At 41.7% G+C, this 23,351-nt stretch overlaps 2 protein-coding genes and 2 non-coding genes across 4 annotated transcripts; 1 reads left to right on the forward strand and 3 right to left on the reverse strand.

Annotated features, from left to right (window-relative positions):
- Window positions 1–2,030: 2,030 nt before the first annotated feature.
- EEF1B2 (eukaryotic translation elongation factor 1 beta 2) lies at window positions 2,031–5,685 on the reverse strand. The gene is made up of 6 exons (XM_059476136.1): window positions 5,435–5,685; window positions 5,129–5,251; window positions 3,910–4,033; window positions 3,480–3,546; window positions 2,703–2,828; window positions 2,031–2,226 (listed from the first exon to the last, which is right to left on the reverse strand). Exons 1-6 carry the CDS (start codon window positions 5,512–5,514, stop codon window positions 2,072–2,074), a joined length of 675 nt encoding a protein of 224 aa, XP_059332119.1. The 5' UTR covers window positions 5,515–5,685; the 3' UTR covers window positions 2,031–2,071.
- On the reverse strand, window positions 3,057–3,190 carry LOC132075843 (small nucleolar RNA SNORA41). Its single transcript, XR_009418841.1, has one exon. It is a non-coding gene; the product is annotated as a small nucleolar RNA SNORA41 (small nucleolar RNA).
- On the reverse strand, window positions 3,619–3,697 carry LOC132075840 (small nucleolar RNA SNORD51). The gene has a single exon (XR_009418838.1). It is a non-coding gene; the product is annotated as a small nucleolar RNA SNORD51 (small nucleolar RNA).
- An 87-nt stretch (window positions 5,686–5,772) lies between the features above and the next one.
- Window positions 5,773–20,749, forward strand: NDUFS1 (NADH:ubiquinone oxidoreductase core subunit S1). The gene is made up of 19 exons (XM_059476135.1): window positions 5,773–6,171; window positions 6,672–6,739; window positions 6,973–7,064; window positions 8,255–8,362; window positions 9,371–9,447; window positions 9,535–9,616; window positions 9,725–9,855; window positions 10,548–10,733; window positions 12,394–12,528; window positions 12,894–13,008; window positions 13,970–14,115; window positions 14,592–14,720; window positions 15,743–15,872; window positions 16,359–16,519; window positions 18,095–18,249; window positions 18,823–18,998; window positions 19,727–19,861; window positions 20,049–20,121; window positions 20,398–20,749. The coding sequence occupies exons 2-19, from the start codon at window positions 6,676–6,678 to the stop codon at window positions 20,487–20,489; spliced, it is 2,187 nt and encodes a 728-aa protein (XP_059332118.1). The 5' UTR covers window positions 5,773–6,171; window positions 6,672–6,675; the 3' UTR covers window positions 20,490–20,749.
- Window positions 20,750–23,351: the final 2,602 nt, after the last annotated feature.

Here is a 23,351-nt window from a genome sequence, read left to right on the forward strand (position 1 = left end):
TGTAGATTAGTTTTGTTCAAACTGTTTTCCCAGTATACCTGTATAGAACATACTGAAGTAATGGAATTTTCTACTGATCCCTCTGTTATGGGGTGCACTTGGGATACTTGCCTTATTTAATCCAGGGTGCTGTTTTTTCACAGGCACAATGACACAGTAATATACCAGCACATACCCAAACACCACCCAAAACCACCTAACACAAATATATGTGGATTGAGCAGAATACTCTTGCCCACAACACCTACCTATATTTTCACTGGGAACACTGTGCTCTCTAGGGTTTTTTGTTTCTTTTTTTTCTGTGCAACTTTCTTTTTAGTATTAGGATAAAAAAAACCCTGCCAAAACCCAACACACACAAGAAATCTTAAGAACCAAAGAGTTTGTATGTGTATGCTTAGCATAAATGTAAGATACATAAATCCAGTCTGCAGGTCACGCGGATGACTCAGTGTTGCATTTTAACGAAGTTATCATCTATAAATCAAACCATTTTATCCACTTAGGACTTTAATTTGAAAGCTAAGGAAAGAGTATCAAGGTAAGCAGCACATTGAATGGGAGGTCAGAAAAAGTGATGGCCAAGATAATAAAACCTATATTTTTGAGACAGAATTTTTAATAACTTGCTTGTCTGATATGGTGCTTGCCAATTTCTTGCTTTTAACAGCACCACGACAGAATTGGTGAAACTAAGCTCCATGATTTAGCAAAAGCAACAGCTAGAGAATTGCCACAGAAAGGGTACTGTTTAGGAATTAGGCTTATGGAAAGTGGCAAGTGAGCCTGTAACAATACTCACTTTCAGATCTTTAACCGTGCTTTAAGCCTCTAGCAGGCAGATTTCTTTCTGAGACAAATTATAAACAAAGCTCGTACATAATCTGAAGTTGGCAGACCTTTAAACAAGGAGAAAGAGGACCTGCTGTGCCAGATAACCACACAGATGCTCTGTGAAAAAAACAACAAAAAGAGTTACTTAAGATGCAGCTGTCAGACTCTGACAGTGGGCATCTTCATCTCAGAGTGACCAATGTGGCACATAAAAGGATTCCATTTCATGGTCACAATAAATCCTGTCAGTCCAATGCAGGGCACAGAATTATGAATTTGTTTAGAAGCTTCACAACTTTGACAGCTTCTACATTTGTATCATTCGTATGGACAGTTTTTGGGATTTATTCCTGCTGGTTCTTCAATCACTAAATGAAATGTCCAAATCAATCTAGAAACCAATCTGGAGCTGAGTAAACAGCTCAAACTGCCGTTAATTTCACGACTTTTTATATCCTTTAATGTGTTTGCATTTTCAGCAGCTATTTTCTGGTTTAAGTCACGAGCACAAGTTTCTCGCGTGGGTCAGACGGAGGCGGCAGCGGCTGCAGCCCGCGCACCGCTCCCGGCTCCGCACCCGCGGCACCGCCGGGCTCGCAGCGCCCCCCGGCGGCGGCGCCTCGGCTGCGTTCTGGGCTGTTCATTAACACACAAAACTGCACGTCATTTCATTGCAAATGTTTCCAAGGATAAAAAAAAGTTCCAAGTCACAGAACAGGTGAGAAGGCAGCAGCGTAGTCTCAGGCCTTATCTCTAGGGCACCGTAAGTCACTTTGAACTTAGCTTTGTTCCTCTCTCACTGGGGTTTTAGCTGTCAATAAAGGCTGGGGTATATTTGGTTAGTCACCATCCTTACTGAACAAAAGGAATTTATACTGTTTACCCACTAAAACACGCACTTTGGCTGAGCCCTGCTCCTTTCCCTTGAAACCATCACTCCCTCCAGAGGAATCCCAGACATTTCCAAAGAAGCAATTTCCTCTGCAGATGGAAGAAGAGCATTTCAGTATTTTAAAGCCATGGTCATGTGTTATGAAGCATCACAAAGTGATGCTCTGCTTGTGCTCCTGGATACTACAGTGTGGCGTCAGAGCAACCTTGAAATTCAGTTTTGGCTTTTACTTTATCCATTAAGAAAACCTTACATTTGTGAGCTGGATTACTTTAAGACTCTGAAACAAGCACAGACACTGCACGTTTTTTGCAACAACATTTATTCTAGGTATATCAAGACTTAAATCTTATTGAAAGCAGCTACATCCATTGATTGTACATAATCTTCAAAAGCTGTTATTCTCTCTTCCAGCATATCTGTTCCAACTTTATCATCTTCAACAACACACTGGATCTGAAGCTTTTTGATACCATAGCCAACAGGTACTAGCTTGGCTGCAAAACAAAAAAAATAACATTTAGTACTCCTTTATTGGTGGAATCTCTTAAAGCAGGAATATATAAAAACAGTCTTTGCAGGAAACAGTCTTTGGTCCACATTATGGACCATCTAATTAACAACCAGCATTCATTACAACTGATTGAAAAAGCTTCTTTCTGTGGACCTCCACCCCTTTCCAAACCAGTGATGTGGGCGGGTAAAGGTGTTTGTTTGCTGCATCAGGAATTGTACAAGGAGATGCAGGAGAGCAGAGCTTAAGTCCTATAGCTTTTAAAACCTGTATTTGAATCTTAACCAGCCACTGCACTAACACACCTTTTCTGACCATGTGATGACACGAAGTACTGCAGTTCCCCGAACAGCTGCCTACATTTCACAGATCAGCAGTGACCCCAAGTCCCACTACTCATACTCTATCCCAAGGGCCTGCACTCTCCCTCTCCCTGCTCTGAAATCTGCCCATACTTACAAGACCCCCAGACCAAGCCATCTGCTTGAATGCTTCGCACACACTCCTCCAGCTTGGCCATGTCTGTCTCATCATCCCAAGGTTTCACATCAAGCAGGATTGATGACTTGGCAATAACAGCTGGTTCTGGGGGAAGAAAATCACCATGAAAAGATAGGCATCTTCCAAAAACTCATGAATGTATTTGCAAACTGGTTTTACTAGAGCAACTTATCTAATTTCATGAACAAGAACTTGCTCACATTGCTGTGACAAGCCTCTGGGACCCACACAGATTTCTTCAGTACTGCAGCTGTATACATCCAAAGGTTCAATATGCAGATACATTATGTATACACAGATTTAAGTAGATGACAGTGTTTGTTACAGAGAAAGTCCTTCTCAGATCATCTGAGAAGGAGCCTAATGCTGTGTAACAGTTTATTTTCCACAGAGGGAATACTGCAACTGCTACAGTTCTGAACAGTTCCAGACCAGTAGCTGTGGAGTAACTTGTGTACTGCAGCAGTTTCTAAACTTTTATCTCCATGTATGTACAAAGCCCAGTCTCTGGAAAGAACAAGCAGGAGGGCATGAACCAGAACAAAAAGCATGTTAACATTCCTATTTGCTATGGGAAGGCTGAGCTCACGGGCAATCCAAGTGAAGCTAATTACTCCTGTCTCATTCCAGTCAAGCTGATCTATTATTACAGTTAATTAGCCTTTCTAGCCATCCTGTCCAAATGCATTAAAATTAACTCGGGCATAAAGATTAGAAAGCTCTTGGCACACATACTTTTGGATTTCTTTGATTCATACTGGGCCAGACGTTCTTCCCTCAGTTTCTTTGCTTCTTCACTTTCCTGAAAGAGAAATTTACAGTTACAGAAAAGCATTAAACCTCCACATCTCCAAAGCACTACTAAACTGACTGGCATCTACTCAGATAAAAACAAATCATCACACCTGTCAGCCGAAAGATGGTGATTTTTGTTTTACTCATCATGTAACCAGTCAAAGTTGGACAGCTCACCCCACTCCAGCCCATTACTTTCTAACTTTTGAGTTTTTACCTTCCAAGCTTTCCAATTCTGCAAAGATAGCTATAGTTGAGAATTGCAAGGTCAGAAATATAAGTAATTTCAACTAGGTCAAGGTGAAGATCTGCCTATGTGGTTATTTCTGAAAAGCAATAAGCAATAATAATACAAAAAGGTCACAAGTACCTCCTCATCATCAGATCCAAAAAGGTCAATGTCATCATCATCCTTGGTATCTGTGGCCGCGCCTGTGGTATCCTCAACATCAGCAGGACCGTATTTTCCCAAAGCCTTCTTTACTCCTGGCAAGCTGAAAGAAGAATGCAGGCAATTAGGAACCTCCTCAAATGTCAATACAATCACTGCCAGTTTATCAATGCACCTACAAATACATCTATAATGAAAAACTTGTGCTGAAAAGAGCAAAAAACCAATTCTGCTGCTTGAAATTAGAACCTCATGGAAGACAGCCCCTAATGCTTCTGACATGCCAGCCAAGCAATCTGTGAATATGGGATCTGCTGTAGCTTATCAAAGCTGGTATGATCCTGCCCAGCTAAGTACATGGATAGGAAAAGCTTTCTTATTGAAATCCTTTATCTGCATGATGTTCTGCCCAGGAGAAATTGCCAACTACTTGTTCATAGGTCCCTAGAACTACTTTCACTTGTTCAAAACTTAGTAAGTTACTAAAAACACATTAATGCAAGGTAACTGCTATTTTCTTATGTTTTAATGAACACTTTACCCTAAACTCTTACTCTCAACAAGACAAATGACCCGAACTCCCTGCATTTACCTTCTCTTGCAGCTCACATAGACCTGTTATCTTACATTAAGCTCATAACTGTATTGCTAACATGAATGGCTGTTACTGAAGCCATAAAATTAGTTTTGGATTTCAGGAACCATAAATAGTTTCCAGATACTTTGTAAAACCACTTCAGAATTTCAGTCTCCTTTAGCATTACAAAAGCTTCAGAAATGTACTGGAGACTGAGCCACCCATTTTTGGAAGTGTCTCCTTCGAGGAGGACTGAGGTTCAGAGGAAGCAGTGAACCGGCACTGACCCTCCCTATGCTGTACCTTTTGAGAGAGGCCTGCAGTCTCCACGGATGTCAATACAGCACCTTTCATGAACACGTAAAACCCTTAAAAGAGAAAAGCGATACTAAATCCTTTCATATCTCCTTTTGTTTTCATGTCCTTCGGTACTGCAAAGCATTAATCTAGTCCTCCATGCTGACAAGAGGTCTGCCCTGTTTCTGGGGCTATTTGTGCTCCAACAACACAAAATGCCACGTGGTGCCACCGGAAACCAGTTTTCCTCAAAGTCGAAGAAACAAATTCAACAATTTGTAGGCTAGTTCGGGGAAATATTGCAGCTTCGGAGTTTTACCGTACCTTGCCTTCTGCTTTTCATACGACTTAATGTGATTGTACCACCGGAGAGCATGGAACAACTCTGCAGGCGGCGGGCCAGCGATCGCTTCGAAGACTGCTATGTCAGCCTGGGAAGGGACGTACCTGCGGAGAACGAGCCAGATTACCGCCCTCGCTCAAGGAACACGTGGAGCGGCGGCGGCCGCCGAGCAGCGCCGCCCGTGCAGCTGCCGGGGGGACTCGGGCCCTCCCGCGTCCCCACCGCTTGGCTCCGCCAGGCCCGACTCATGTTCCCCGCATCCCGGCACCCCCTCCGCCGCCTCTCACCCCTCGATGTAGCTCTTGTCGGCCAGGAAGTCATTGAGGACGCGGAGGCCCGCGGCGGACTTCAGGTCCCCGAAGCCCATGGCGGCGGCGCGCGGCCCACACGCTGCGCCCGCCCCGACCGCCACCGCCGCGGGAAAGGGCCTCGGCGCGCCTGCGCCGGCCTTATATAGGGCTGGTATCCCTCCGCGGTGCTGCACGTAGATGTATTCCTCCGCGAGAGCGAGCCGCGAGGTAGCTCCTCAAGGGTCGACTGCTGCAGCGCAGGGCGGACAGCGGACGGGACACCAGGGGTGCGGGAAGGGGTCGAAGTAATAAACGTGAGGCTGACTATAAACCCTAGGAAGGTTTGCGGCGTCGCACGGACTTTGTAACATTGTACTGTCGCCACACCCAGCCCTGCTGGCCAAGCGGAAGTTGCCGGAGTTGAGCGAAGAAAGAGGCGGAAGGGGACGGAAACTGCCGAGGGAGGCCAGTGCGTATGACGGTGGCCGAAAAGGCTCTGGGCTAGTGGCGGAAATTACGCGCGTCATCGTTCGCTTTTAGCTTGCCGGAAATACCCGAAGCTGTTCGCTCCGGAGGTTGCCGAGCGCGGACTGCCCTTTACGGAGATTGCCGAAGAAGGCGCCGGAGACAGCCGAAGGAGGCTGAGGTCAGCGGCGGAAAGGCCCGAGGCCGCCGCCGCAGAGACCGAGGCGGAGCGCAGCCGTCCCGCGGCGCCGCCGCCCGTCCCGCGCCAGGTAACGGCGGTGCCGCCGCGGGCGGCTCGGTGCGCGCGGGTGCCGCTGCTCCGGGCGCCGCCGCCGCCGCCACTCCCGGTGTCCTTGACGGGCCGGGCGGCGGGCCGGGGGCTGCCCGGCGGGCGGCGGCGCCTCCAAGGTGACCCCCGCGCCGGGAGCGCTGTCGCCCGCCGTGCCCTCGGCCCCGGGAACGGCGGCACTGGGCCCGCCGCCGCCGAGCCGCGCTGTCCGGCCCGTGGGGGAGCGGGGCCCGGCCGGCGCTCCGCTGCAGGCGGAGAGGCCGCTCAGTGACACCTTATGTGTGGTGTATAGATTGGTAGAGAATCGTATCTTGCGTTTGGAGGAGTAACTCACTGTCCCGTAGCTGTACATATAGGTGTTCCTATATGACCATATGTGCTCCTGTGCAACTGGGGTAGAAGTTTTTACTCGGCCGGTTTAAAACTCGCCAGCAAACATCTGACCTGATAACAACAGCGTTGTTTTCTCTCTCACCAAAGCATCATGTTCCGGCTGCTTGCTGTCCCCAGGACCTTAGCTGGGGTCACCCAGTCCTCCAGAGTATGTGGTAAGTGTCTGTAGCTTATATCTGGGTCTCTGGTGATAAATGTATGTGCAGTTCGTTTATTGAAGGGCACATAGGCACGCGTGCTTTTCAGGCTAAGGGATTCTGTGTTGCACTCTTGGTAGAATTGGGATTCTGACAGCACTCTATAAAGAAAATCAGAAGTGGGGGGGTCTGATGGTTTCCATCTAGCAGTAAGTGAAAGTTGTTTTTGTTTTCTCTTCCGTGTCCTCAAGGGCGTGCAACTGCAACAGCAGCCAGCAACCAAATAGAGGTGTTTGTGGATGGCCATCCTGTACTGGTGAACCCCGGAACCACTGTCCTGCAGGTCTGGGGAATGGCATTCTCAATTTTCTGCAACTTCCCATCTTGCTTCTTGGCAGCATTTTCTGTTCCATACAGCAAAAAGCCGCCTGTCTTTACATTGTTTCTTGCAATTCTTTAGGGGTATTTTGACTGACTGTGATGCAATTTCAAGTGACAGAAATCCTTGGAGGAATTCAGTGTTTGAAAAAGGAAAATATGCCATGGTTGCTTGAAAGAAGATGCATGCAGCATCAATCCCAGCTGCAAAACTTTATTAATGCAATAACAGACTTCAATAAATTCTGGTTGAACTTCTGTCTCTGAACACTAAGTGACGTTGTAGTCTTTCAGAACCTGTACATTTTGTATCTTATTACAATGTGTCTTGGGTAAATGAGGGATTGTCTACTTTTAGTTATTAGCTGTTATGATCCAGAATGCTCGTCCTTAGCTGCTTTTATTATTCTTCGTGTGGGAAGTAAGGGAACCTGGATCTCCCAGCCTGTACCTCAGTACGTTGTTACTTTTCAGGCTAAAATTTCAAGTAAAGCTTTCTTTAAGAAGCCATTAAATGAAGATGTGGTATAATGGGTTAGAGCATTAAAATACACAATACAGTGGTATTTCTTCTGGCAGGCATAGCTATAATGCTGTTGCACAGATCCCATTAGCTGTCTTCATCTGGTCTCAAAATCAGTTGGCTCTGTCCCCCGTCTCTTCTTCTGTCACGTTGTCTTTGAGTTTAGGGTCTGTTGAAGATTGGCTGTGCTGGAGTACCTTTATACAGAGGATCTGTGTTGTTGCATTATCAGAAATCATTATGATTATGGTGCTCTTTTTATGTTTTTCAATTTTTATTTTGATGCACTTTTCTGTAAAGAATGTATGTGTTCTTAAAATGTAATTTGTATTGCTAGTGCCCTGTTGCAGAGAATTCTCTCTATTATTGGAGGAAAGAATGAAACAGAGGTCAGTTAGTTTTTCTAACCTTTCTAAAGGTTAGAAAAACTATATTTGTAGTTGATATCCTGACATTTTTTTGCTTTGTCACAATTTTTTATTTATGGTCACTTCTTAAGATGAAAGGTCAAGTGCACTCTGTTCTTGAGCACTGACAGTGTTACTCTTTGAGAAGCTGTATAGTGTTTTCTGAGATGGAACTGAAAAGTCTAACTTAGATTTAATTTTCCTTTGTTTCTTATTTTTTGGTAGGCCTGTGAAAAGGCTGGAGTTCAGATCCCTCGTTTCTGTTACCATGATCGTCTCTCTGTTGCTGGAAACTGTAGGATGTGTCTTGTGGAAATAGAGAAAGCTCCAAAGGTATTGTTTGTGTTTCATAGGAAATTGCAATATGGAATATGCAATGCAGAGCTCAGTAGGAATTTTTTGCTGTGCTTGGGCCTAGTTTAAATCTTGTAAGTAATTGTTGTCATTATCTTGGACATGAGCATTTGATAGGTGTGTGTTTGCTGTTAGATGCATTTCATGCTTTGTAGTTCAAGCTTCAGCCACACATTTTTAGCTGAAACTACATAAATAATAAACCTCAGTGTATTAATTTAGTTGTAGGATTAGTACATGCAGGTTCATTCTAAGTAAAGATTGCAGTTAGTTAGTAGTTTATATTTTCACTGTTGTGAAATAGTTGATTTCAGGAGTGAACACTTTCTTGAGCAGTGCTAAGAAATCTATGCACATTCTTTTGGAGTTCAGTCTTGGATTACACATTTATACTCACTCATAAAATTTTTTAACTCACCCCAACTTCAATTCCATAGTTTGAGCTTTGTGTCCCTGGATATGTTGGGTTATCACTAAAGGTGGAAGTCATTATGTGATTGAAAAGTAAGAGGGATTTATTTACAGAGTGGGAGGTTTTGTTACTCTTGCAGTAATCTGGAGAAGAATTTTATTCCAAGACTTTATACAGGCTTTGTGTAAATAAATGTCTTGTAAATGATTCTTATTCTGAATTTCAGTTCTAGAGGTTTTCTAGATGTCTGCTGAAGCTCTTTCATTTGCATTGTATCTATTACAACTGATATTCTTAATGCTGCAATTGCTCAAATGGGGACTGGAAATTGTAGAATTTTATCTTTTGAATAAATCATAACTCATTTTACCTTTTTATATAGCAGATTATTAATAAATATGGCTTCTAGTGACTTTATCAGTTAGACTCTTTTTTTTTTTCCATGCAGACCTCTTTATTTCTATTTATTTATAACAGATAGCTATGTTAGAATTGTGGGGGGAGGAGATGGGGGTTTGTGCCCATGCTGAGAAGAAATATATTGTGTTCATGCTTGCTTTTTATGGTGATTGCAGCCAGTTGCTGCTTGTGCCATGCCAGTTATGAAGGGCTGGAATATACTGACAAACTCTGAGAAGTCCCGGAAAGCAAGGTACCTTTCTTTTAGCCTCCTTTGACTGATTAGTTGTACTATCTGCTATATGATGTTGACATTAACTTCATTCTCTGAACCTAACAGAGAGGGTGTAATGGAGTTTCTGCTGGCAAATCACCCACTGGACTGTCCTATCTGTGATCAGGGTGGAGAATGTGATCTGCAGGTACAACATCCAATTAAATTATGTAGACTTACATATGATGCTCTTATCTTAGGTGCAGTTGTGCTTTTCAGCAGCCTGGATATGTGTGTATTCTGTTGTCTGTTGTAGGACCAGTCAATGATGTTTGGCAGTGATAGGAGCAGATTTAGGGAGAGCAAACGTGCTGTGGAGGACAAGAACATCGGCCCCTTGGTGAAAACCATCATGACTCGGTGTATACAGTGCACTCGATGCATCAGGTAAAGTCCTTTACTTTCACTCAGGAGAGTACTAAACAGGCATACTTGTGACAGTTTCTTACTAGTGAAAGAAACTCCATGAGGGGTATTTTAAAAAGTTATTTTCTGATTGTACTTAAAAATTTTATTTCTGTTAGTGACTGATAGCTGGTTTCCTGGAGCTACCAGACAGGAAATAGAGAAAGATGGGCACTGCATGAAAGTGAAATCAGAGTTCTGCAAGGCAGAACTGGTCCTGTGGTGTTGGTGCCAGAAAGGATATGTGACTTCCTCAGCCACAGTTGTAAGATTTATTTATTTTTGATAGCCTCTGGTAGCTATATTTATGTTGTTCTGTAGCCCTGAGATGCTGTAGTGGCCAACTTGAGCCAGGTGGAAAACAGTACTATGTACCCAACTAGTTCTAGAAAGAACTTGTTACTTAGGACTAATCTTGGACTCAGTGTAGTACAGTGAGTATTGAACTGCTGTGGTTTTGATATACCTCCCCATAGTTTTTGTAGCCCTTTCTGAAGGAAATTCTGCAGATGGTCCTGTATGTGATGGTGCTGACAATGCACCTAAACAATTGTTTTCTTCTTTCAGGTGTATGAACTAATGTTTTATCTTAAGAAAATGAGATGAGGGCTGAAAAATGTTGTGTTGCAGTTGTACATGCCAGACGTGTTTCTCCTTCTCTGTGCACCCACCAGGTTTGCCAGTGAGGTTGCAGGGGTAGATGACTTGGGAACAACCGGAAGAGGAAATGAAATGCAAGTTGGTACTTACGTTGAGAAAATGTTTATGTCTGAGTTATCAGGAAATATTATTGACATCTGCCCAGTTGGTGCTCTTACCTCCAAGCCATATGCCTTTACTGCACGCCCATGGGAGACAAGGTAGGTGTCTTTACTTCTGCTGAAGACACAGCTTTCTCTGTTTGTTGTACACTTTATCTTAGAATATGTCCATCTGTGATACCAAGGGTTTTCTCTGGTTTTTATTTTTTGCATTTTTGTTGTAGACTTTTCCATAGACTGAATCTAACACAAATTTTGTTACTTACAGCTTATTTAAGAAAAGTAAGAACATTATAGTTTGCAGACTGTTCTTCCCTTAATTTTACCCTAAAATGTTTTGGACTTGTAGGTTGCGCTGATTGCTTAGTAAGAGATGCATATAAAGGAAAACACAAATTCATTTGCTCACTAATTGTTGAGGATATTATTTAAAATATCTTGTGCAACTAAGCTCTTCAGCCTCAGAGCAGAAGAGCAGATCTCTGTGGGATTTTCTTAAGTAGTTGTCTAACCCTAAACAAGACCTGAAACACATTCAGGCGACAGAATCACAGAACATTAAGGATTAGAGTGGACCTTGAAGATCATCTAGTCACATCCACCCCTGCCATGGGCAGGGATGCCCTCACTAGATCAGGTTGGTCAAGACTTTATCCAGCCTGGCCTCGAACATAGGAACAGGCTGGTTTGACCATCCCAGTGATACTCAAAATCCCGAGAGCTGTTGTAGGTAGTGTGGAGGAGCAGGGGAAGGCGCAGGAAGGCCTCTCCCCGCAGACGGCTCTCCGGGAAGGCGGAGGGTGTCGTTACCAGCCGTGTCCGCTGGACGGCGCCCGAAGCGCGGAGCGGCGGCGGTGCTGAGGCGAGCCCCGGCTCGGTCCCTCCAGCAGCGATTCCGTCCTGTCATAGACCAGTGGCACTCCGTGACAGAATGACATCCTGAACCCCCCTTCAAGAGGTGATAAACAGCAAACAAGGAGCACGTGTAGACAGCAGGGTGTTACATAACACAGCTCTGAGAACGTGCGCAGCGACTCTGAGAGCAGCACCTGTTAAACTAAATACAATGAGCGTTTATAACAAATCTGTTTTCACACACTCTGGTCAGATCTGTTGTTCTCTCAACAACAGATTGTTGAGGTAACAGCAGATTACCTCAACTCTTTGTGCCCCACACTGGATGCTTTAAAAGACTGTTGTGATTTAACTCAGCAGGCAGCAAAGTACCACATAGCCAGTTGCTCATTTCAGCTTCTCATGTGGGATAGGAGAGAGAAAATTGGGGAGGGAAAGTGTAAAATTTGTGGGCTGAAATAAAGACAGTTTAATAGGACAGAAGAAGAAAATTACAATAATGATAAAAGAATTAGAGTGTACAAAACAAGTGGTGCACACTGCAATTGCCCAGCAGCAGCCCCCAGCCAGCTTTCCCCCTCATTCACATGCTGAGCTTGCTGCTGTGTGGTGCTTAACATCCCATTGTCCCATTGGGGTCAGCTGTCCTGCCTGTGTCCCCACAGCTTCTTGTGCCCCCAGCCTCCTTACTGGTGGGAGAAGCTGAAAAGTCCTTGATGTGGTGTAAATGTTGCTTAGCAACAACTAGAACATCCCTGTGTTATCACACAACTCTCACCCTAAATCCAAAATACATCTCTATACCAGTTACTAGGAAGAAAATTGTCTCTATTGAGGCCAAAAATAAGACACTGACTGCTTATATATGAAAAACTGAAAGTGGTTTATTTGTTCTTCTGAACAGGAAGGTAGAGTCAATTGATGTTCTTGATGCAGTTGGAAGTAACATTGTAGTGAGCACGAGAACCGGAGAAGTGATGAGGATTTTGCCAAGGCTGCATGAAGATATCAATGAGGAGTGGATATCTGACAAAACCAGGTGTGTGGATGTGCTTGTGCCCACGTGTGTTCACGCATGCATTAAAGGCACGGTGTGGAGAACCAGGCATGTGCACAGTAGCACCAACTTTGGTATTCAGCTGGTAGCATTGTAAAGCTGCAGTGAAGAAGAATAATTGTAAAATATGTTTTTTAATTCTGTAATTGAAGTTGCTAAGTTTTCTGATTTTTGTAACATTTTTTCACTCTATTGATCGTTTTTGAGAAGGAAAAGTTAAACTTTCAGGGGAAATAGTTCTTGGTTTTCTCTTTTCTAAAAGCCTGCAATTGGAAAACTCACTCACAGAATTATACGCAATTATCATTGGCTTTGCTCTTTAATGATATTTTTGGTGTTTCACTTAGGTTTGCTTATGATGGTCTGAAGCGTCAGAGACTTACTCAGCCAATGGTGAAAAATGAGAAAGGAGTATTTGTGTATACCTCATGGGAGGATGTATTACCTCGTGTTGCTGGTTTGGTAAGAGCAGTTTTCAATATAAGTAGTCTAAAATTAATTTCTAAACCTGGATGTATTACAAATACTAATATCAAATTAATTCTATTTAAAAGGATTTTTTCTTTAATGTTAGAGGGGAACCATTGTGTTTCCATGTAAATGTCTTATTTTGACTAATATTTCCTGTTTCATGGATTGGACCTTTTAAAGAACTTTTTTCTTATGATTTCATTTGGAGCATTGGGAGAGAAATTACTTTTATTTAAATAGGAAAGTAAACTGTTTCTTCAGAAATTTAGGAGGAAGCAATTTTCCCAATACTCTGACTTATCTGAAGACATCTTTAAATTTATTTAAACTGTGCTATCAAAGACATTAAGTCTATATTACTTATATCTGAATTGTGCTTTCCTCAGTGCTTTCTCTGTGTGGTGATTGATTCTGCAGCTCAAATGAAGTGCTGCATGACTGCTCTGGATTTTGATTAAAAATTTTATGTGGGTGAAGTAGAATTGAATAACTGTAATTGAACTTTCCTCAAGGATGTTTTTGCCCATAGTACAGTAGCAGAGTTTGTTACAAAAGCTATTTCTTCTCAGATAATACCTTTAAGTTTACTACCAGAGCTTGTGTTACGGAAGTTTGTATTCTGTCTGCACTGTGGTGTCTTTAAAATAAAAACATTCACCAGCCTTCCTCTCTCACCACACCAAATGAGAATTAGCTACATCTAAGTGATAACTCAAGTGGGAGAGACCTGCACAGAATGCAGAGAGCTCTTCTTTGCTTATCATGGCTTCTGAAGCAGCTGGAGCTGCTGCCTGGCAGGAATCAGACATCACTGATCAGTTTGTGCTACTCCAGGCCAGCAGTAGCACTGTTGGTTTTGGCATGCCCTAATTTAACAAATATTTACCTGCGCTAAATAAGAATTTGTTTCAGCGGTTTCTTTCATTTATGTTTATGCTTCCTTTCTCTGCAGCTCCAGTCAGTGGAAGGTAAGGATATAGCAGCAGTTGTAGGAGGGCTGGTGGATGCAGAAGCACTAATAGCTCTGAAAGACCTACTGAATAGACTGAATTGTGATATGCTCTGCACTGAAGAGATCTTTCCTACTGCTGGAGCTGGGTAAGAGGACAGGCAATGTCTGTCTATAATTAGTATGTTAATAAACTTTCCAGTCTGCGGATCATCTCATGGCAATGTTCTGAAATAGCAGGAATAACAATTGTTAATGCATTAGCAGGATTTATTTGAATTTACAGTCCTCACATACAGAGAGTATTTATGGATTGTGAGTTGATTTGTAGACTCTACTCCAGCAGGGGTTGCACACTTACCCCATGTTCTACTGAATGTACAGCTGCTGCACTTTAAGAGTCAGTCACTGAAAGCCAGTTACACTCTGTTGTGAGCTGGATAAGTTATTCTGTTTCTATTTGTAGTGTGAAAACTTTAGTACATTTATGATTAGTAATTTGGATTGAGAAATCTCTTCTTTATCTTTTCCTGAGATGAAAAAGTATTTTCAGCATTTACAGTCTTTACTTCTTTCCTTCCCTCTACTGAATTCTTATTCTCTTTCTTACATCTTTTTGTTACAGCACAGATTTACGCTCTAACTACCTGCTGAACACCAAGATTGCCGGGGTGGAGGAGGCAGATGTCCTCCTTCTGGTTGGCACCAACCCACGCTTTGAGGCACCGCTCTTTAATGCTAGGATTCGGAAGAGGTTCGTGTTCCTTGGGGGTGAATAAGCACGTGAATCCATCTGGATTTCATATGGTGCTCTGCTGGAGCTGCAGGCAGTAACTTGAGAGCATTCATTCAGATGAGATCATTTGATTTAGTTCACCTTTTAGTAAAGGGAATGGTGATTTATGTGTGGAAAAATGGTAGTACCTTGTGGTGTAGAGCTAGTTCATTCTCACTTTGACATTTTGCATTAGGTTCATCTACTCAGACATTTATTCCTTTGTTACATTACACAGACACCTCAGATTTTCTGTTTTATAGAAGTCTGTTAAAGCATATTCCTTAAAGATTTATTTTCAGCATCAGTTTATTGCTTTTTGCCCTGTAACAAATCAGATGTGCTGAGTTTAGAAGCAATCATTCCAGTTTAACATTTTCTTTGCCAAGTAGTGTGGCTTTCCCAAACTTTTGAACATAGCTATTTCAATTTTCATAAGATATGTCAGTACAAGGCAAATGAGGTCTATAAAAGCCCTGTCCTTAATGCTGGGATTTTTGAAAAGACATTATTTTAAACAGTAATGGCGTTGAAATTTTGAAAGGAGAAAATGCAATGAGACTTTTGAATGTGCGTTTTCATTTATTTTTATACGTCTGTGCCATGAGAAGCTGCAAAAAGAAAAAAATTCTTACCAGCTAAATTTTTTGTTTATCTAAGAAATAAGTGGATTTCTAAAACTGACTTGGCAGAAGCTTGGAGGGAGGAGGGAATTGAGTTATGAACTTGTCACGTAAGGTGTGTTGTTGTACTGTTTCTGGAATATATCTAGAGAAATAATCTTTCTAAAAAACCTAGAGGCTTGCGTAACTGCCAGAATAAAACTAAACTGCATCTTACCATGCATCTTACCAATGAAATTGCCATTTAAATTCCTTTAAATGCCATTTAAATTCCTTTGCAATGCTCTTTTAAGTTACTGCTGAAGTTCTAATTACTGGTTTAGTTGGGTAAAACTTTGCATTTCTTTAATTTTTATAAAATGTCTGTTGTAATTTCAGCTGGCTTCACAATGACTTGCAAGTGGCCCTTGTTGGCTCTCCTGTGGATTTGACCTACAGATATGAACATCTGGGAGAGTCCCCACAGATACTTCAGGAGATTGCTTCTGGCAAGCATTCCTTCTCCAAGGTACACAGAACTTAAGAGTGTGACTGGTAAATTCCACAGGTATTGAGTAATAATCTGAATTCCCCAGAGACAGATTTGAAGAAAAGTACTATCTTGTAGATGGGGTTATTTGCTTTTCATCAAATGCAGAGATGAAGTAATGATTAGTGTGCACCAAGTGTGTATAAACTGTATAATATATTCAGGTGTGTAAAACTTTGCAGTGCAGGAAGCTCCTGGGATATTTCTTGACATAAAACAGGCTGTTCCAGGTGCTGCTGTTTCCACTTAAATGTGTGGTTATTGAGTGTACAGTTGTGTACTGACAACATAGTTTCCTGCTTACAGCAGTTTCTCTTGGCTTTATCTCTTAGTGAAGTAATGGCCATTTTGGAACCGTAGGTTTACATGAAAGACTTACGGAGAAATCAGGGATGTATTACATTATCTGTCCCAAGAGTTGTCTTTGTGGCTGTGGAATGAATGTCTGGTTGTTGGCTTGCACAGGTCCTCGACAATGCCAAAAAGCCCATGGTGGTGGTGGGCAGCACAGCCCTGCAGCGCAGTGACGGCGCTGCCATCCTCGCCGCTGTTTCCGCCATTGCACAGAACAGCAGGGCCACGAGCGGTGCTGGTGCTGATTGGAAAGTCATGAACATCCTACACAGGTTTGCTTAAAAACTTCTTTGGGAGCAGCTTGCTTGCACATTGGGCTACACAGGTTACCACAATGTATGTGTACAGATTGCTTCGTGTACACATAAGCAGCCTTTTGGGTTAAAACCTGAAGGGAATGTAAAAACCAGAAATACAAGCTAGCAAAAACTTCTTAATAAAAGTGGGTTCCTTGACCTGGCTCTCTATGAGTTTTTATTGATTTATGATATTCAAATGTAGAATTTAAACATGGAATGTTTAAATTCTACATTTGAATATCATAAATCAATAGAATTTCAATTTCTAGATTTAGACATGGAATACAAGAGGGCTTAATAACATCTACCACAGTAGGATGCACAGCGAACCAGTGTCGCTTGCTAAATGACTGCATTTTATCTAGAGGAAGAAAAACAAAATGGCAAGAGTATTTAAATAATATGGTTTCTTTGTTGGGGTTTTTCTAATATTCCTTTTACTGTGCTGCTTCTCAACTGAATAGTTAACAGAAATGCTTCAAAGATTTCCATTTGAGAGCTTTTAATCTTAGCTATTCAGTTTGTCAGGATATTACTCCTCTTAATAGACAACTTCTCTTTAAACAGTCCTTCACCACTCCCTTTCTAAAATTCTGTGAAATTGATCATCTCTGTAAAGGAAAAATTATTTTACCAAATGTAATGGCTCTCAATTCTGGAGACTCAAAAAATTTCTTCTGCCAAAAGCAGCCTCACTGATGTAAAAATAGGATAGTTAGAGCAGGGCTTGGGCCTCTGAAGGAAACTCGAATATAACATTTTGCTGCTGAAACTGAAATATTTAGTACCAAAATAATGATGAGTTAAAGAACACCCATGATATAAATGTGGTTTGGCAGTCTTTCATATTGACTTCCATACTTCTGGTGCACCATCCGTTCAACCTTAAGTGTAAAAAGCAACCTAACTTACTGAAACCTCTATGTCTGACTGTATCAGACAAAATTGGAAGGTCTGTACTCTAGAGAGAATCTTTTTTCTTTTAATTAAGACTGGCACCTGATTATGGAGGATTATGCAAAACTGTTGCTTTGGAAAAGGAAGATTGCCAGAAAATGCAATTATTAGTTCATTCTTTTAAAAGTATTTTTATGTATGAATAAATGAATAGTGATGAAATAGTGGCCTTAAGTCTTGGATGATTTTGAGTAGGTGATGGCCCCAGTCTTTCATGTTCCAAATGAGTGCCCTAAATTAAAGGCCTGATGAGTTCCATTCATAGCTGAAATGTCATCTGGAGCTTCACCAGTGAGCTGCCTGCCACTAGGTCCTGATTTTCAATATCTGCCTTTATTTTTGCTATCCCATCTTAAATAGGTGAGATTCCTTGTGAAAACTTTAAATAGTGTCAGCTTGTCAAAATGCAAAACTAACTCAATACTCTGTGAAAAATTTCACCTGCCTTTGAGCTTCATGTTTGTCTTGTTACTATTAGGAACCTCTTGTATCGTTTCAAAATATTTAGTCAGAAAAAGAAGTTAGGTCTGTTCTGATGGGAGGGAGAGAATTCTGAAATTACTTAAAGTCATGATGTATTTGTTCCTACAGGGTTGCAAGCCAAGTTGCTGCTTTGGACCTGGGTTTCAAACCAGGAGTGGAGGCAATTAGGAAAAGTGCTCCCAAAGTGTTGTATCTCTTGGGAGCAGATGCAGGTGCTATAACACGTCAAGACTTGCCAGAGTACTGTTTTATCATCTATCAAGGTAATCAGTAGATGTAAATTAAGAAATGTTGCTATCTTAATAGTTGGAGAAAAAGCATAAACAGTGGCATAAATCCCTTTGAGGAATTTTTGTTTTCAGCCAGGAAAGGGAACTTCTAACACATAACTGAGACACTGGTTACCTATTTCTTAGGTAAAGATGGGAAACTATTGATGAGTAATAAGGGAATATAAACCAGTATAGGGCTTCTGAAACATAGGTTCAGGCCTGGCAGACAAAACAGCATTAGTTTCCAGCTCTTCTGTCATACCAAAATATGATCTTATGTTAATCTAAGAATCCTTGTTCCAAGAACCTCCCAAATCTGAGTGACTGTAGTGACTGAATTACCATTTACTCCTGCTTGTAGTCCATTCATTCTCCCCAGAGTATTAGCCAAGTAAGACCTCAGAGCAGCCAGCCTCATGGACTTCAGATTACTGGCTGAGCAAAGCTTACAAAATCCTTTTTTTTCTGGGAACACACAAATTCTGTCTTAGTAAAGCATTTCTTTTTATTTTGACTTACTTCTGTCTCATGGTTGTGTACTGTTTCCTCTTTCTATGTATTTAGGGCATCATGGGGATGTGGGAGCTCCCATGGCTGATATTATTCTCCCAGGAGCAGCATATACAGAGAAAGCAGCCACATATGTGAATACTGAAGGTCGGGCCCAGCAGACAAGAGTAGCAGTAACACCTCCTGGGATGGCAAGGGAAGACTGGAAAATTATTAGAGCTGTCTCTGAGGTACTGTTGCTGTTATAAGTTGCTTCTAATAAAAGTATACTGAGAGGTTAAGTTCCTTTTTGTAAACATGTTCCAATGTAAAAAAGAGGTAGATTTTCAGGAAAACACACAGTTTTAAGAAGTAATGTTCTGTATTGAATCTTAGGTTAATTCTGTGAGTTAAATCATACTGTTTCCCTTTTGAAGATTGTTCTAATGTTGCAGTTTCTGTATACTGCTGGAATGCATAATGGGTGAAGCTTTGCAAATTTTGCAGGTCTTTGTGAAGTGCTTTAGGGGAAGCTGGTGGGAGCATGCAGTTTCTTGCTTTTTAGAAAGAAAACAACATAGACTCTGAGGCCAGGATCTGGTATTGTTAGATGAGGTTGAATATGTCCTCACTACTTAAAAGGAACAAGATGCATTGATAATTGCATTAACTTTTGTCTCATTTGGTGGTAAGCTAAGGAAAATGGACGTATGGAAGGAGACAAGTACTTCCTTTTGTTTTTATCCTTTGTATGCAAACAGGACAGCCTGGTTTTTAGCAGGGGGAAGTGTTGGCTGTGTAGGCATCAGAGTCCAACAGAGCACTGACTTTGCTTCAGTTTGTGCATTCTAACTGCCTGTATTTTCAGGAGTGTAGACTTTTCCTTATTTTACTTTGGAGATGTTTATGGATTGGTAATCTAAACCACTGTGAGTTAAATCCCTAGAGCTGATGGCATTTCTTTCTGTGAATCTCTCAGTTGGCTGGTCTGACCTTGCCTTACGAGAACCTCGATGAAATACGGAAGCGTTTAGAAGAAGTATCGCCCAATCTGGTTCGATACGATGACGTGGAAGAAGCAAACTACTTCATCCAGGCAAATGAGTTGGCAAAGGTAAGCAAAACTAAAGCACCTTGGCATGATTTAGTGCTGTTATATAGCATAATGCCTTTTTGAAAAATCTTCCTATCTTGCATTTTTTGACCTACGCTGAATGCACTGAATGCAGAATTTACTAAACAAATGCTTTGGTAACAAGCTCCTATTATACAGGTGACTTTCTTTTCCTTTCTTACAACAGTTAGCAAAGCAACAGCTTCTTGCTGATCCTCTTGTTCCACCTCAGCTCACAATAAAAGACTTCTATATGACAGGTATGTATAGTGTGGTCTTTCCATTCTGAAATCAGAACATTTTACTTAGCTTTACAGTAAGGTTCTTATGATTAGTTTAAAGCTTTCCACTAAGATACATAGGATTTGAGTCTTTTGAAGAAACAAAATTTTTCAGTAAAATTACTTGGAATTTTCATAAAGCACAGACTGTATTTTCAACTAGGTGATTTTATTTATCCTCTTTGTATCCTGTCTTGTACTAAATTTATTTTGTATTGTGTCTGTGCACTGAATATTTGGATTTTTTTTTTACAGATTCCATCAGTAGAGCATCGCAGACAATGGCCAAGTGTGTGAAAGCTGTTGTTGAAGGAGCCCATGCAGTAGAAGAGCCATCCATCTGCTAAAGACTAATCAGACTTCCACCACCTTCTTCTAGGTTTTTGCTGCAGTTAACTGCTGTGACTGATACATTTTTTCCAAAATCTATTTGACAGGCTGTTGTATTTTTTTTCTTCCTTCATTCACATTTTCATCGCTTCAAATAGCCCCATCATACTGTAGGACTGTTGTGTCTGAGGGAACATGCAGCACTCAACTTATTGTACCCAGAGGCAGGGTACATGATGATTGTATACAAATAAATTATAAATACCAAGCCACCCCATTACCTGTGTAATTCATGTAGCTCATGCTTCTTCCATAACAAGAATTCAGTAAGCAACTCAGTAAATCTTGATTTTTCTAGGAAGGGGTTTACATGGCAAAAATACTAGATTGGCACTTCCTTCCAGAGTATCCAGGTATGTTAATATTAAACCCTGGTCAGAATGTGATCATGCTATTTTTGTAATGTACTTTTAAAGCAAGTTGTCCCTCATACCTGGTTTGTGCCAATGTTCAGACCCATCTCTGCTCTGGATACTTATATGTTTCTTCATTTAGTTTCAGTTGAGACTACTCTTGGAGGAAATACAAATAATTTTGATGTTGTGGAAAAAAAAAGCAGCCTTCACACAGCTTTCTCATACTGAACTGCTTTAAAAAATTAGCAGAAAGACTAAGGGCTTTTATACCAGTTCAAATGCAGAAAAAAAATTCTCAGAATAGTTTCTCTGTGCATTGATCTTTATATAGCAAAGTGGGGGAAAGGGTTGTATGTGGTATTTTTTGGTTGGGTGATTGGGAGTTTTTTATGCTCTAGAATAACTTCAGAACAGTGACTGTCTCCTCTGTATTATGCTGGTTAACATAAATTTGGAAGGAGGATAACTTCCTTTTCAACTGGCTACTAAAGTTCAGTATAATTCTTCCAGGAATTGTGAAAATGGGAACACTACCATAAAGCCATCACTTCCAACTGTATTATTTGAAAAAAAAAAAGTGTTAATTTTGCATGAGGAGAAGCTACACTTTTCAGTGTAGAATAATAGTGTATGGGTGTGCTGCTGTAGAAGTCTTTAGTTTTATAAAATTCCTTTTTTCTTCCATGCTTAAAATTTTTCAGTAACAAACACATAACTTTTTAAAACATTGTTTTCCTTTTGCCCAGGAAGAAGACTCTTCCTGGTTATCCTGGTATATCACAGTGTCCTCACACGAGTTAAGTCTTCAGTGTTAGACTTGGTTTTACTCAGCCTGCCATCTCCAGTTACCAACAGGGATAGGGACAGTTCTCGTGGTGGTACAGCAAAGGCTAACTGTTCATTTTGCTGAGGTACTGCTATGCATGTTAGTGAGGCAGCGAGGGAGACTGCAATGCAATCTGGTTTTAATGTGTCAGTTCACAGGCCCAAGTGCAGCGTGAAACCTTCCTCCTGTCCTTGTGGAATGTTACTTCTTTAGCAGGAGCAGGGGTTTATTGGCACATAGCAAAATAAAAATGTGTGTGATGTATGCCAAAAATAGGAAGAAAGGGTGTAGCTGAATCCTGTATTCAGAAAAACATTTGGTTCTCAGGCTCCTAAGATGAAAACCCTTTTCTCACCCCCCCCCATGTTGTACAAACACAGAGGAGCAACTTCAGCTGTGCAACAAGTCAGTTATCACTTCAAAATTTATAAAGGTTCAAAAGCTTTAGATTATTTTCCCCTTAAATGTTGTAGCATTACTTTGGGAGCTCTGGCATGTTTTTTGACAGTTCTATGTCCTTCAATTAATATTTATAGTAGAGTGTTGTTTCTGTTCAAAAACTGTCCAGCCTTTATCAAAAAAGGCAAGAAGGGGAAGAAGTACATGTGGTGCTCTCTGTCCTGTTTCTACTCTCCCATCTAACTAGTCAAGTACAAAATTTTTCAGCCAAACTTGGTAGAAGCAACAAGGCTCTCTCTATAAATTTGACTGTTGGAAACTAGATAGGAAAGAGAAATCTAAATTAGCATTCTTAACCACTGAGTTCAGAGCATAGCCCACCCCTTATTCCTTCTGTTTGCTCTGGTGGCTGAACAGTTGGTGCATATGAAGACTTTTACCCAGCTAGTGACAAAAGCATAATAGGGGTCTGCAAAGGCAGGGAAGTGACATAGGCTGGGCAAAATATTTGAACAAAAATTACAGAAACAGGGCTATTCACACAACTTACCTCTGTTCATTTAAGAGAAAAAGTTCACAGTCAGTGCTGCTACTTGAAGCTGCAACCGCAGGTTAGAGAATTATGAAAAAGTGGGATGTGGAGATAACCACGCTCTGAGTATTGTTCCTGGTGTTACGGTAAGGGCTGAGCAGGCAGGTGCTCACACTGCCTGAGCCGTCAGCGTGCTGATGCAGCTCACTCCACATGCGAGGCTGGTGGGTGCCGTTATCCCGACTCTGCTGGGGTGGGCAGGGGCTTTGTTAGGCTTTGTTTTGGAGCTGAGCGCAGCCCGGGAGGCGCTGCAATTCCTGCAATTCCCCAAGTGCAGCCCTGCTTCCACCTGGTGGCCAACTGGCAGAACTTCTCAGCGGGTGCATTGCTAGTCTCCTTCAGGTGCAGTAGCCTTCATCTCGCTGCTCCTGTGCACTCCTGCCTGTACAGCCTGCCAAGAACAGCAGTGTGTCTGGGGAGAGATGGATGGGGGTGGTCAATAAGTATCTTCCTCTCTGAGCACAGCCCGGTGTAAACGAGACTCTTGTGTGCAAACCGTTAACCCCAAGCATGACGGATTAAACCTTGCATTTTTGTAGTCTTGTCTTCAGCAGGTGCACGTGGAGAGTAGAGAAGGCAAAGGGTGTGTTAATTCAAGGTAAGACCATACTATGCAGTTACACTTTCAAGCAAGTTTAGGCCAGGT

Source organism: Ammospiza nelsoni, chromosome 7 (assembly GCF_027579445.1).
Source record: "Ammospiza nelsoni isolate bAmmNel1 chromosome 7, bAmmNel1.pri, whole genome shotgun sequence".
Lineage (NCBI taxonomy): Eukaryota > Metazoa > Chordata > Aves > Passeriformes > Passerellidae > Ammospiza > Ammospiza nelsoni.

Coding starts and splice junctions, on each gene's coding strand:
- EEF1B2 (XM_059476136.1), bottom strand. CDS start 5,514: ATGGGCTTCGGGGACCTGAAGTCCGCCGCGGGCCTCCGCGTCCTCAAT. Junction 3,547..3,909: donor TTGGATCTGATGATGAGGAG/GTACTTGTGACC, acceptor TTTCTCTTTCAG/GAAAGTGAAGAAGCAAAGAA. Junction 2,227..2,702: donor TGGCTTGGTCTGGGGGTCTT/GTAAGTATGGGC, acceptor TTTGTTTTGCAG/CCAAGCTAGTACCTGTTGGC.
- NDUFS1 (XM_059476135.1), top strand. CDS start 6,676: ATGTTCCGGCTGCTTGCTGTCCCCAGGACCTTAGCTGGGGTCACCCAG. Junction 6,740..6,972: donor CCAGTCCTCCAGAGTATGTG/GTAAGTGTCTGT, acceptor CGTGTCCTCAAG/GGCGTGCAACTGCAACAGCA. Junction 18,250..18,822: donor CTGTTTTATCATCTATCAAG/GTAATCAGTAGA, acceptor CTATGTATTTAG/GGCATCATGGGGATGTGGGA.